The 12,297-nt window shown below is 33.3% G+C and overlaps 1 protein-coding gene across 3 annotated transcripts in view; it reads right to left on the bottom strand.

Annotated features, from left to right (window-relative positions):
- Hgf (hepatocyte growth factor) overlaps positions 1 to 12,297 on the bottom strand; it is a 65,046-nt gene that overhangs the window by 17,647 nt on the left and 35,102 nt on the right. For all 3 annotated transcript variants that reach the window (XM_021190352.2, XM_029535509.1, XM_021190355.2), the window contains 4 exons: positions 9,612 to 9,786; positions 6,753 to 6,880; positions 2,611 to 2,713; positions 56 to 189 (listed from right to left, as the gene is read on the bottom strand). In XM_021190352.2, the coding sequence (XP_021046011.1) occupies positions 56 to 189; positions 2,611 to 2,713; positions 6,753 to 6,880; positions 9,612 to 9,786 (540 nt within the window). The remainder of the gene's footprint in view (positions 1 to 55; positions 190 to 2,610; positions 2,714 to 6,752; positions 6,881 to 9,611; positions 9,787 to 12,297) is intronic.

Here is a 12,297-nt window from a genome sequence, read left to right as displayed (position 1 = left end):
GAGATATAGTACATTTGAAATATTCCAGCTGAAAAATAACATGACTTGTACTTACAACGGGAAATAGGGCAATAATCCCAAGGAATAAGAGGATTCCCCGTGTAGCACCAAGGTCCATGGGCATCATCATCAGGATTCCGGCAGTAATTCTTATTCAATTTGCTAGCATCTGGCTCCCAGAAGATATGACTATAAAAACAAGTTAAACATTGGGAAGTGTCTCTTCCAGCCAAGAGAAACAAAATGACACAAGTAGATATGATCATAGCACACCTCTTTTGTTACATATCCAATGTAAACTTTGACTACTGTTCTCAAAGTTTAGAAGCACACTTTCAGTTTAGAAGTTTAGGGAATTTGAAATAACACTCCATAAATAGTACATTTATATAATTGTGAGAGATTTTCTTACCTGGATTCTATATAATATTTATAGTACAAAATAGAAAAATTATGCATAAAATAGACAACCATTACCTAAAAGCACAATATATAGAATTTGAAGATAAAATTATAAAATAGATTGAAAGTGCAAACTACTGTAAAATACATTTTTGTTTTTCTAATGCATAAAAATAATCACTAGCAACTAACTGTCATGATGAATAAGAAAATTATTAATAAAATGGTAATTAATTTCCAAATTTTTTATTTAATACCTGCAAAATAAAGTGTTTTGACAGCCGAGAACCAAAATTTTCCAACTTATACATTAACCTTTACTTCAAAAGAAAAAATTATTATTCCATAAGATTATCACCATTTTTAAAGATCTTTGTTTACATTTGCCTCAGGAATATGAATTAAGCCAAGTTCTACATCTAATGACTTGATTCTGCTCAAGTCATTAGAAACTGTAAATAAATGTTTTGTGTCATTAATTACTACTATTTTTAAATGTAATTAAACATGATTTAAAATAAAACTGGAAAGAGCTTTCACATGGAAATTTAGACCATCTTTCCAACTGCAGGTTTACTTTCTAGACTAAACTTTCTAGTCTAAGTGTGCTTCCCACAGGTTTGATTTTGCTGTCCTCAGTGAACTTTAGAAGAAAGGATCTAAAACAGTGATATGCTTATTATGCTTGAGGAAACAAAGAACCCAAGAGAAGATTAATTATTGTAGGTCACATGACTTGTGAATAGTAGAGGTGGTATTGGAACCAACGGCTGTTTTCAAAGTTCATTACCATTGTCTACCTCCTCCTAGAGTAACTGCTTCTTAAGCCAAATGCTACTATCAAACACAGCAATTCACCAATTTCCTTCACAATGTCTTCAAATGACTTTTAATTGTTCCTCCACAAATAAAGCTAGTGTCTGTTAACTAAGCATGGTTAGCCATCAGATATATTGGTATACGCCTGTAATCTCAGAAATTTCAAAGTTGAGTTGTAAATGATCATGAGCTAGAAGCCACCATGGAATACATAGTGACATCCTGTCTAAGAACATTAAATATCCCATTCCTACACATTTGTGAAGTCAATTAATTAAAAAATATTAACCACTGTTCCAAAAAAATCTAGAAGAGAACCTTACATTTAAAATACAACCTGAAGTGATTTAACTTATCTGAATCCTTGATTTTGTATTTTCAATAGAAATATCTTCCATATAATAATATGATGATAAAGCAGTCTAAAAATAATGTTAAAAGCTGTGTGGCAAGCATTTAATTAAAGAATACTAACTTACTTTTCTATGGGTCTACTGTGTACACATGTGAGTGTTTACTAGCAGTCTGTTTTGAGTAAAAACTACGTGTTAATCGTCATTTATGCTTTATTTATGTTTTTACAAATGTTGATACTATTTCTAGTACTATGTGGATCCCATAGACAAGAAATTGTCTAACAAGCTGGGCGTGGTGGCACTCGCCTTTAATCCCAGTACTCAGGAGGCAGAGACAGGCGGATTTCTGAGTTCGAGGCCAGCCTGCTCTACAAAGTGAGTTCCAGGACAGCGAGGGCTATACAGAGAAACCCTGTCTCGAAAAAAAAACAAAAATAAAAAATTTTAAAAAGTAAAGAAAAGAAATTTTCTAACATAAATATGTATATTTCAAGAATATAAATATTTTCTTAAGTTACAAGTATATTTCCATAATGACTTTAAAGCTTTATACATTACAGCTACTAGAGAGATTGTATTTCTATAGAATTTAAGGATATTTAATGTACACATACATATGAAAAGATTGTTTACAATTTATTTCACAAACTGCTCTTAGTCTTACTTTAATTAACATTACCATGCCTGACGTGGCCACTATACCATCTTGTTGCCTTCTCTGAAGCTTTTGTCAGTGTGACTACAACCTCAATGAAATTTGGGATCTAACTAAATATCTGTATTTTCTTGTTCCCTACCGTATCTATTATGCTTCAGCTCTAATATTAAGTGTTCAACACATATATACTGGTTAGATTACATACTTAAAAGTTTGCTATAGAGAGAACAAAGATATGAGTTAAACAGCCAGAATCAATCTATTGTTTCTATTGGCTCCCTCTGTTAAAGAATACAAGGAAATAACTGTGTGTGTTTGAATAAACACATTAGTACTGTCAGAACACTTTAAGTAGAAAGAAAGAAATTTATTTACCGGTGTAAATCCTCCATATTCTTGTCCCACATGGAACATGTAAGTCCAGACCTTGTTTTGGATAAGTTGCCCATATAATTTTTCCCATTGCCACGATAACAATCTAGGCATAAGATACACAGGACTCAGTACTATTGTAAAGGATAAATACTTTGTAAGCATGTAAAAACATCAAAAGCAACATAATAATGAAAGCACAAATTAGCATCAGTGTGAATTAATGAGAAATATCTCAGATTACAAACTCTCTATTCTCAGTCCACTTTTGATTCCAATTATAAATGTTTATATAACACCCCCCACAATTAAAAAAAAAAAAGATCAAGCAGGCAGGCAACTCTTTGGGACACCAAGGAAATAAAAAGATTTAAAGTAATCTTTGTCGTTCCCAGAATTTTTTTTGATACTTCACTTCATAGAAAATATACAAGAGAAACAAAATAAAAATCTATTACTGTCAGTTACTCCTGTTTAGATTTTGGTTTCTCGTGATGGTGACATGCTGAGTCACTCAAGACAGCTGTTGTACAAATGTTCGTTCTTTTCATTTTGTCTGATTATTTTCTCATTTATGAGGTCAAGTTAAACATGTTTTGAAAAATCACAGGTAGTAAGTTGTCCTCTTCAGACTGTGACAGCTTGGGGACATGACGTCAATTTGGTGAATCATAGCTGATCCTTATGGTCAGCTGGTTACATATTGGGAGGAAAAAACTCTTTGTGTGTAGCAATAGCAACAGGTCCTAAATCTGCCAAGCTTTGAAAATGAGTAACCATCCAATTTCTAAACAAATTTCACAAAATGCTGAGCAACACATTGATGTTTTTTTGTGAGTCAGTTATTACTGTATTGCAGTGGAATAGTTACTGTTCTATTTCTAGTAATTTTTCTTTCCATATGTCTCTCCAGGTAGGAATTAATTGTAGAATTAGTGGTGTATATATAAAGATTTGTAGATTCTATTACTGTTCAAGTGAATATACATGCATGTGTATAAATGTTTATACATATGTATGAAATACATATATACACATATATGAAATGTATTTCACTCCTCTTATTTCTTTTGATGCTCAAAATGCTCAAATAGCCAACATAAGTCCCTTTAAATTGCCCCTTGCATCTTCTTTTTGTCAGTGTTCACTGTGGTACTTCATACAACATGGAAGCGCTGATTCTGCACATGCTACATGCTGCATGTACATTTTCACTCCCATGTCACTGCAATGCCAACAACTGATAGAAATGCTTCCGCTCAGATCTGCTGCGAATGTATGCTGTGAGTGCTATTGCTTTCACTGTACATACCAAATGTCTCTGTTCCTTTGAAAATGTAACAGTTTAATGACAAATAAGAAAGTATAAAGAATGTTGCCTGTCTGTCACTCAGCACATAAGTAAGTCCATATATTTGGAGTTAAATGCTTATTTTTCAACTGTGCTTTGAGTTCCTAACTTGGATTTCATAATAGTTAATTGATTATTTTTCTTGAGATTAGAATAGCATTAGTAAAATTTTCCAAAACAGCTTTATACATACATATATCTGCCTTTTTGTACTAATTATTTTTCTGAAGATATTTTCAACATTGAACACTATAAAATAAAAATATCAACCAACACAAGAAACACTAACGTTGTTCTGGGTTTCGTGGTATCAAATATTCAGTCAAGATTTGATTTCTTTTTATTAGATATTTTCTTTATCTACATTTCAAATGCTATCCTGAAAATTCCCTATACCCTCCCCCAAGATTTGATTTTTATAAAAAATAATCATTCATCTAATTAGTATGTAAAATTCATTTAATATTTAATAATAGCAAACATATAACCAAAATATATTTAAATGAATTTTATGATGTATTAGTTATAAATGCTTAATTTATAAATGCTTGATTCTATATTTCTATACACCCTAGATTGTGTAAAACTTTTCAAATGAAAAGTAGTCTGGCTTTCCACATTATATTCTCTCTTCATCGGGATGAAGGAATAGATTTTTCATTAATAATTAACTATGGTGATCATATTTTCAGAGTTTATGTTTAGGATAGGTAAAATGAGTATATGTGTATATTGATTGCTTTATATGTGTGTGCTTGTAGAAAAAGATAAAGAAATTTATGATATATAATTGGTCTCTAATATAGATTTATAATATTTATAGTAGGTAGACTTATAATAAATGGATAGGTAGATATAGATATAAATAAGTAGATGAGAGAGAGAGAGAGAGAGAGAGAGAGAGAGAGAGAGAGAGAGAGAGAGAAAGGAATGGCTTCATATTGTCAGTAGCATATTTAGCATAAAAGTCAGCAAATTTCATGACTGATTTTTGAATTGACTAGTAGTATTTCCTGAGTAGTGGCTTTGTGCTTTCTTCATAGAGTGTTCCTAGTAGAGTGTAGCAGACTCTTGCATGTATCGGTTGAATTTCTTGTCATCTAATATGTTTGTAATGAATTAGTGAAAAGATAGGAAAATGTAAACGTTGTTAGGAGAGTTTAAGTCAGTCTCACTTTTACTAGTTGGATAATTTGAGCACATTAAGTTGTTCATTAAAGTTAATTTTGGTCTTTGATTAGATATTATTAGATATTATATATATCATTATATGTTAGATAAGTATTATTATTGTATATTATATAAGCAATACCATCTACTTGGATCACCAAATAAAATATTTACATATTCTATTCCATGATTCTGTCGTAGGTGGTCCTGTGTGTGTAAAAACAATTTGGTAAAAACCAGAATTTCTAAAAACAGCTGTGTTCACTTTTTTTTCTACCACAGTGTCATCAACTGTCCTAGTGAATGAGAGAAGGATGCAGAAGACTCAGATCCTAACAAATGTCCCTTAATTAGTGGTTTTAACGTTATTTCCAGCTGACCTTTAAATCTCACTCACAGTGAAATTGACTGAAAGAACGCCATTCCTGACTCATCCTACAACTCTGTTTTCAGAGCTTCTCTTGCACAGTGCCGTTGGAGACAATGTTAAAAGGAAAGCAGTGTACATAGGCCAATGCGCCTAAGAAATAGAGCTTTGAGACAGAAAGTGGACATTTTTTTTTTAAAATGGCCATGAGTTTTAAGTTTAGATGAACCAGAATATGATCATTAAGAGTATATTTCTCAATTTATTGCGTATCAATAAGTGTCCAGACCGCAACATCATTATTTACCACTGACTAATGCTTTGTGTAGAGTGAACTCAATCCATCTACTATTGCTCCCTGAATCAATTGTCTTAAGGTACTTGTATTTCCAAGTCAATTGCACTTTCCCTTAGCCCTGCAACAAAGGTCATTCGCACCCAGGTTACAGTGACTCTCTTTTGCAGGATCTATAGAAACTGCCTCTTATCTGTAACCCTCCCCGAAAATTCTATTTCCTTCAGAGAGCCAGTATGATACAGTCGAAGCTCAAGTCGGATCACATACTTTCTCAGCTTCACAACCCTTCTTCATCAATCCTGAGAGTTCCTGCAAAGCCAATACAATTTAACCCTATTGTCTTTATAACAACGTTTACTGGCCATCTTACGTATCTGGTGACAGTCAGATGACATTATTTGCTTACATTTATTGTTTCCTAGAATGCTTTATACATGTATAAGTGGAGGGCACAGCTCTATGTCCTCCTGGATTTCCTTAAACCTCCCTATACTATACACTATACTCCCTAACCACATAAGAGAATAACACCTCTCACCTCTCACTTGCAGCTCATTTTCTCTCTGTTATTTGGCCACAAATTTACCTATTAGTCCACTAGCATTTACATGTTACAGATTTCTAGCCACAAAAAAGTAAAAATGCCTCAGCTGTCAAAGGCTAGACTCATAACCAAAAATAGAAGAACATAGTTCTCTGTAGCCAAGCATTTAGTTTAAGTGGAACCAATCTTATATAGCCAGTCCCTAGAACTGTACCCTCCCTTGAATAAGGGCTAACTAACTACATGACTAAATAAATACTGAATGATTTTTCAAATGAATGAATATATAAAATATACCATTCAGACTCCAAAATCTTCCTTGTAAGTCAGCAGTTCAACAAGAAATTGAATGTGTCCTCCTCTATCCCCTCCCTTGGATTTAATCATGCCCATACTACAAAATGTCAGCTATTACCTTGTCCACTTGACACATCACACTTGGGAATTTGAGAGCAGTAGCCAACGCGGATGTTTGGGTCAGTGGTAAAACACCAAGGTGATTCAGCCCCATCTGGATTGCGGCAGTAATTTTCTCTAAGGTCCCTATTGAGAGGAAACATGTTAAGGTAAATCGCCTGGTGAAGCTAACGCCACTACATTTCTAGTATCCCAGATGTACAAATGGTTTGGATTAGAAGAGTGATAATAACTTGGGACTCTGTATACACTGCACACACACACTCCCCAGGGTAGTAAAATAAACACTGTCTTCCAAACCTCAAAGTTTTCCAGGCACAATGGTGCCTGAGGGACCATAGAGGCAGTAGCCCTCAGATCTCCTCACTCACTCTCAAAGTTTGACTCTCACTATATATATTTAACATATATAATACATATATAAATTATAGGGGAAAATTATAATTCTCTTTGTAGAAGAAAACTTACTAAGAACCACTTCTCTCACTTAAAATGGAATTTTAAACTCTTCCTTGATTTATGTACTTCTTTGATACATGTAGTTTGGTGCATATATTTTTGTTTTGTTTTTTTTTGTTTGTTTGTTTTGGGGTTTTTTTGGCTTTTTTGTTTTGTTTTGTTTTGTTTTGTTTTGTTTTGTTTTGTTTTGTTTTGTTTTGTTTCGAGACAGGGTTTCTCTGTATAGCTCTGGCTGTCCTGGAACTCGCTTTGTAGAGCAAGCTGGCCTGGAACTCAGAAATTCGCCTGCCTCTGCCTCTCGAGTGCTGGGATTAAAGGTGCGCGCCACCATGCCCGGGTTTCTTCTATATATTTCTAAGAAACATTTTCTAAGAAGTCACTTATTATCTTAATAAACATTACTATGCAATGAAGACTTAATTCTAATACATATGACTAACAGTAGTATAAGTTTTCAATGTAGGTCATATATATCTTTAGTCAGAGTTTTAATTAGAGATGTAGATGTCTCTAGTCTAAGATGTCTATTAAAGTTCTTTTTATTTGTTTTATTAGTATGTTTATCTATTTACTGTGGTGTTGGAAATCAAAACAAGGTTTTTCAGTTACAAGCATTCTGTCACTAAGCTCCTTCACCAGCCATATCTTTATTTCTTATGATAAAGTACATATTAAACAAAATGTGGAAGCATTCATGCATAATCACCTGGAAAGAACAGTAATTATGTCAGTACAATTAAGAGCCTTTCGATTTCCTTAATACCCAAATGGAACACAAGAAACAGACAAATTTCTGAGGCATAAGTCAGGAAATCAAGAAGTAATAATCTATCTTGTCAGACTAGACCTTGGCACAAGCTATTAAAGTGTCTGAGAAAATATGACAAACGGTTAGTCACAACACGGGGAGATTTACATAACAAGCCGTATCCAAACCCCCTGCACTTATCAAGTTCATCACTGGAAAATATAAATAAATTTTTATATCTTCTAAAATATTATAAAATTACATTTAAACTGTTATGCTTATATAAAGTATATATAATATTTTCATATAATCCACATAAATTTACAATATTAAATGCACAATTTCTCAGTTGTATTATTTTGCACTTTCAGTTTAAAGCAAGGTAATTAAGAGAATCTAAAGCTGCCAAAAGTCTTTATGGGCCTAGTTTTAGAATCAATTTCTAAAATTACCAGATTAGCTTAGAATAGTCATGAACAAATATTGAGATTTGCCCAGATTTTTTCTATGACTCTTGATTTTACCGGGTTACTAGGTATTGTGATATGTGACCGCAAGGTTGGCTTACTAGAGTGTGGGACAGAGCCAACAGCAGAGAGGAAACTAGTAACTCCAGGGACAAGCGAACCAGAGCTGGAAACGCAGTGCAGTAGGGGCAAGCTGCACAGAGTAGCTCTGTGAGAATACCCAGGTGCCGGCACTAGCACACAGGAACGTGCTAGCCCATCTTTTTAAATATTTCCCTCAACAGTAGTGAGTTAATAAATGTTCAGAAGCATGTGCGCGCACACGTCCATACCCACAAATTTCCTTTCCAGTTGGGCCACTAGAGTGTAGAGTTCTCCATTCTGCTGTCATTTTGTCAATTATATAAAACCAATATCGGTTATTTATAGGTACTTTTTCAGCAAAGCCATGATGCATAGCATGTATGTTATAAATTTCAAAAGCATCTTTTGAAAGCTCCTTCTAACAAGGTAAACAATTTAAAAACAACTGACAGTATTGTTGCACCTATCCTACAAGACAATTGGTAGGCAAGGAGTTATGGGGGAATGCTCATGTCCACAATGTAATACTGGAAGCCAGTTTCTTTGATTTGGCTGATTAAGATAATTCTGATTATTTACACAGATCCAAAAATAATTGGAAACACACTGCTGAAAATCATTTTGTTCCCAGACTTTTATGGCTGAAAACTTGAAGGCAATTTGAAGGAAGCATTGATAGAAATCAAACTGTACCTCACTGTAAAAGAAAGAAAATGTAGTCCTTGCCTTCATGCAAATAGGAAAACTTGAGAGGGATCTAGTCTGAAGCCAGTTATCATGAAAAATTGATTTCTTAAATGAGTCTTTACAAGCAAAATTGTAATGAGGAAGAACCTAGAGATGTGTTTTATAAAACATGGTTTGTCAACCCTCTAGATCAGCATTACCTAGAATACATGTTTAAAAATGTTTATTTGAGGCCAGAAAAAACAAAAACAAAACAATCAAACAAACAAACAAATAAAAAAGAGTGCCCCCATTTTGCCCTGAAGTACATGTAGGCCACTACATTGTAATACTGAGAGAGTGAGCAGAAAGCAATCTTCGCCATTTCCCTGGGATCTGCTGGAGTTTACAGCATTGCCTGAAATCTACTCACTTGCATTTGAAGTTCTCAGGAGTGATATCATGCTTGTGAGGGTACTGCGAATCCCAACGCTGACAGGGAATACCATTCCAAATGGTATTGCTGGTTCCCCTGTAACCTTCTCCTTGGCCTTGAATGCATTCAGTTGTTTCCATAGGGACATCAGTCTCATTCACAGCACTGTGAGCTGTTGATAGAAAAAAAATTATATATATATATATATATATATATATATATATATATATATANTATATATATATATATATATATATATATATATATATATATATATATAAGCTTAAAGGAAACTGCTCAGCATGCCGTCACCATTCCTGTGCCCGATGCATTTAGAATGCCAGGGACTTTTTTGTAAAAAAAATCAGTTCTAAAGTTTAAATGATAATTAAATGGACTCAGAAATTTAACTTGACATATCACTATTTTCATTCCAATTTTCCTCTCACCTCAAATCTATATTAATTTTTTCATGAAGTTTTGTGAAGATATTTACTTCCGTATACATCTGTGAGGCACATATTATAATAAGTTCTTTCTAAAATGAGTACAATGTCACTCCTAAAGACAAGTTTCTTCATTACGTAAAGATTGAACAATTTAATCATCAACAATTTTCTTTTATATGGTAAATGCTGTGTAGGTTGATAGATTATTTTCTTTTCAAGCAGATTTTGGGAATTTTAAAAAATTGAGTTGTTCCTAGTTCTTTTTTTAACAAGCATATATCATATATATACACATGCATGTGTGCAGATGGTATATATGTATGTATGCATGTATATATGTATATGGTCTGTGCTTGATTTTATTTATATATATATATATATATATATATATATATATATATATATGTTACTATGTAAAAATAATCACAAAATTATTTTTTCCATAAAGCATTGAGTGTACTCTCAATAAAGGCTAACTGAGAATAAGCCAGAGTGACTGTGAGGATGACACAAGGAATTCCTGCACTCAGAAGTCTGGGCAGAGAAGACCACAATTGGAGACCAGCCTGAGCAATGCTCACGCCTTGCCTCAAAGCATCTCCAAAAGTAAAATGTAGAAAGCTCTGACTGGCTTAGTGGATTCAGAGGTAAACTCTCCAGCACCTCCTTATGACAAGTGATCATGCAATGATCTTCAGATAAAAGCCATTTGTTCACCATTTTAACTGTTTCAGGGTTAAGTAATAAACATACGTGCACATGTGCACACACACACACAAATTATGTTTGTTTGTGTGTGTGTGTGTGTGTGTATATATATATATATATACATAAAATATTCTAATTTTTAAGTAAAAATTAAAATCTTAGACTTATATGTAAAAATTAATATTATATCAAATAGATATAATGTTCATTAAACAAAAAAATACAACAAATGAAAATAATAATCATCATTGTACCTATTAATTTAATAAGAATTTGCAACTGTATAGAATTTTGAATATCTTCTTTTTTATTTTAACTTCATGGAAATGCATCCTAATTTTAACCACAAAGCTAATATTTTTGATATTAAATTCAGGGTTAGTATGTCATTATTTATTTCATTTTACATTCAACTACTAGAAGTGACCTCATTAAGAACTACATAATTCTGCAGTGCATACAATAAATAATTAAGATGAGTGAAGATGTATTCCTACAACTACTTAGGGTAGTTAAGTAACTTTAGTCAATGATACTTCTTATGACACTCTTTGAAGCAGTTCAATAAATATTATCTTGTGAATGATAAATATTATCCATGATAAATGATCTGTCTACAGAGCATTTAACTGTGATATAAATGCTTGAAGTCACTGCTCACATACTTACTGTTCAAATACAAAAACTTATTTCTGAAGTATAATGAAATAGGCTCCTTCTACTGCCCTACATTATAAATACCAAAAGCTGGAGCAGAAGTAAAACAAACGCTTCATGATAATTGATTTGGAAAGGGCTGTCAAGTGTTAAGAAAGGCATTTCTTTGTACTTAATCTTTCAACATGGGACTTGGATTGAAGAAAGTTTGAAAGAGTCTTTAGCAGCCATCTTAAGAGTTAAAGAAGAGCAGCAACACAGCCAAATATCTGCTAAAGCTGATCAGCTCAAGATAAAACAACAGATTTTTAAAATGCATCATCACCACACACACACATACTTTTACAAGTATGTCTACTAAGTTCACACTGAACAGAGCAGGAACTCTTTTGAGAGTTCCCCATAAATGCAAGATTTTGTCAGGGGGCCCAGTGATGGCCAGGCTTTAAAAGCAGATGGAAAGTCATTTGAATACTCTTCACTGGCCTAGGAGAAGAGGAATGTTTGTCCTTGATGATTGACACGAAGTTTTCTGTTTGGAAATACTTTAAGAAACACAGCATCCACTTCTGAAATGTCCACTGTCTTGTTAGAAAACCATCAAAGCCAATGGGGGCTTCTTGGAACGTTCACTTTTTTTCATTGGGTTGAATGTACTATGATTTAGTTGCCAGAATATTCAAAGGTATTTTTCATGTTTGAATAGACAATTTTAGATAAAAATGATCGTTTTATCTAATTTCTAAGGCAAGCACCTTTTCCTAGACAGGCATAAGTAGAAACAGATCACTAATAACAGATCAATACTGGCACGGTGGCATACATCTGCAATCCAGCCTTAGGCAGGCTGAAGAGGGTGGCTCATAAGA

The sequence above is a fragment of the Mus pahari genome, chromosome 2 (assembly GCF_900095145.1).
Source record: "Mus pahari chromosome 2, PAHARI_EIJ_v1.1, whole genome shotgun sequence".
NCBI lineage: Eukaryota > Metazoa > Chordata > Mammalia > Rodentia > Muridae > Mus > Mus pahari.
Note: the sequence above shows the minus strand (reverse complement) of the source record. Positions and strands in the feature narration are given on the sequence as shown.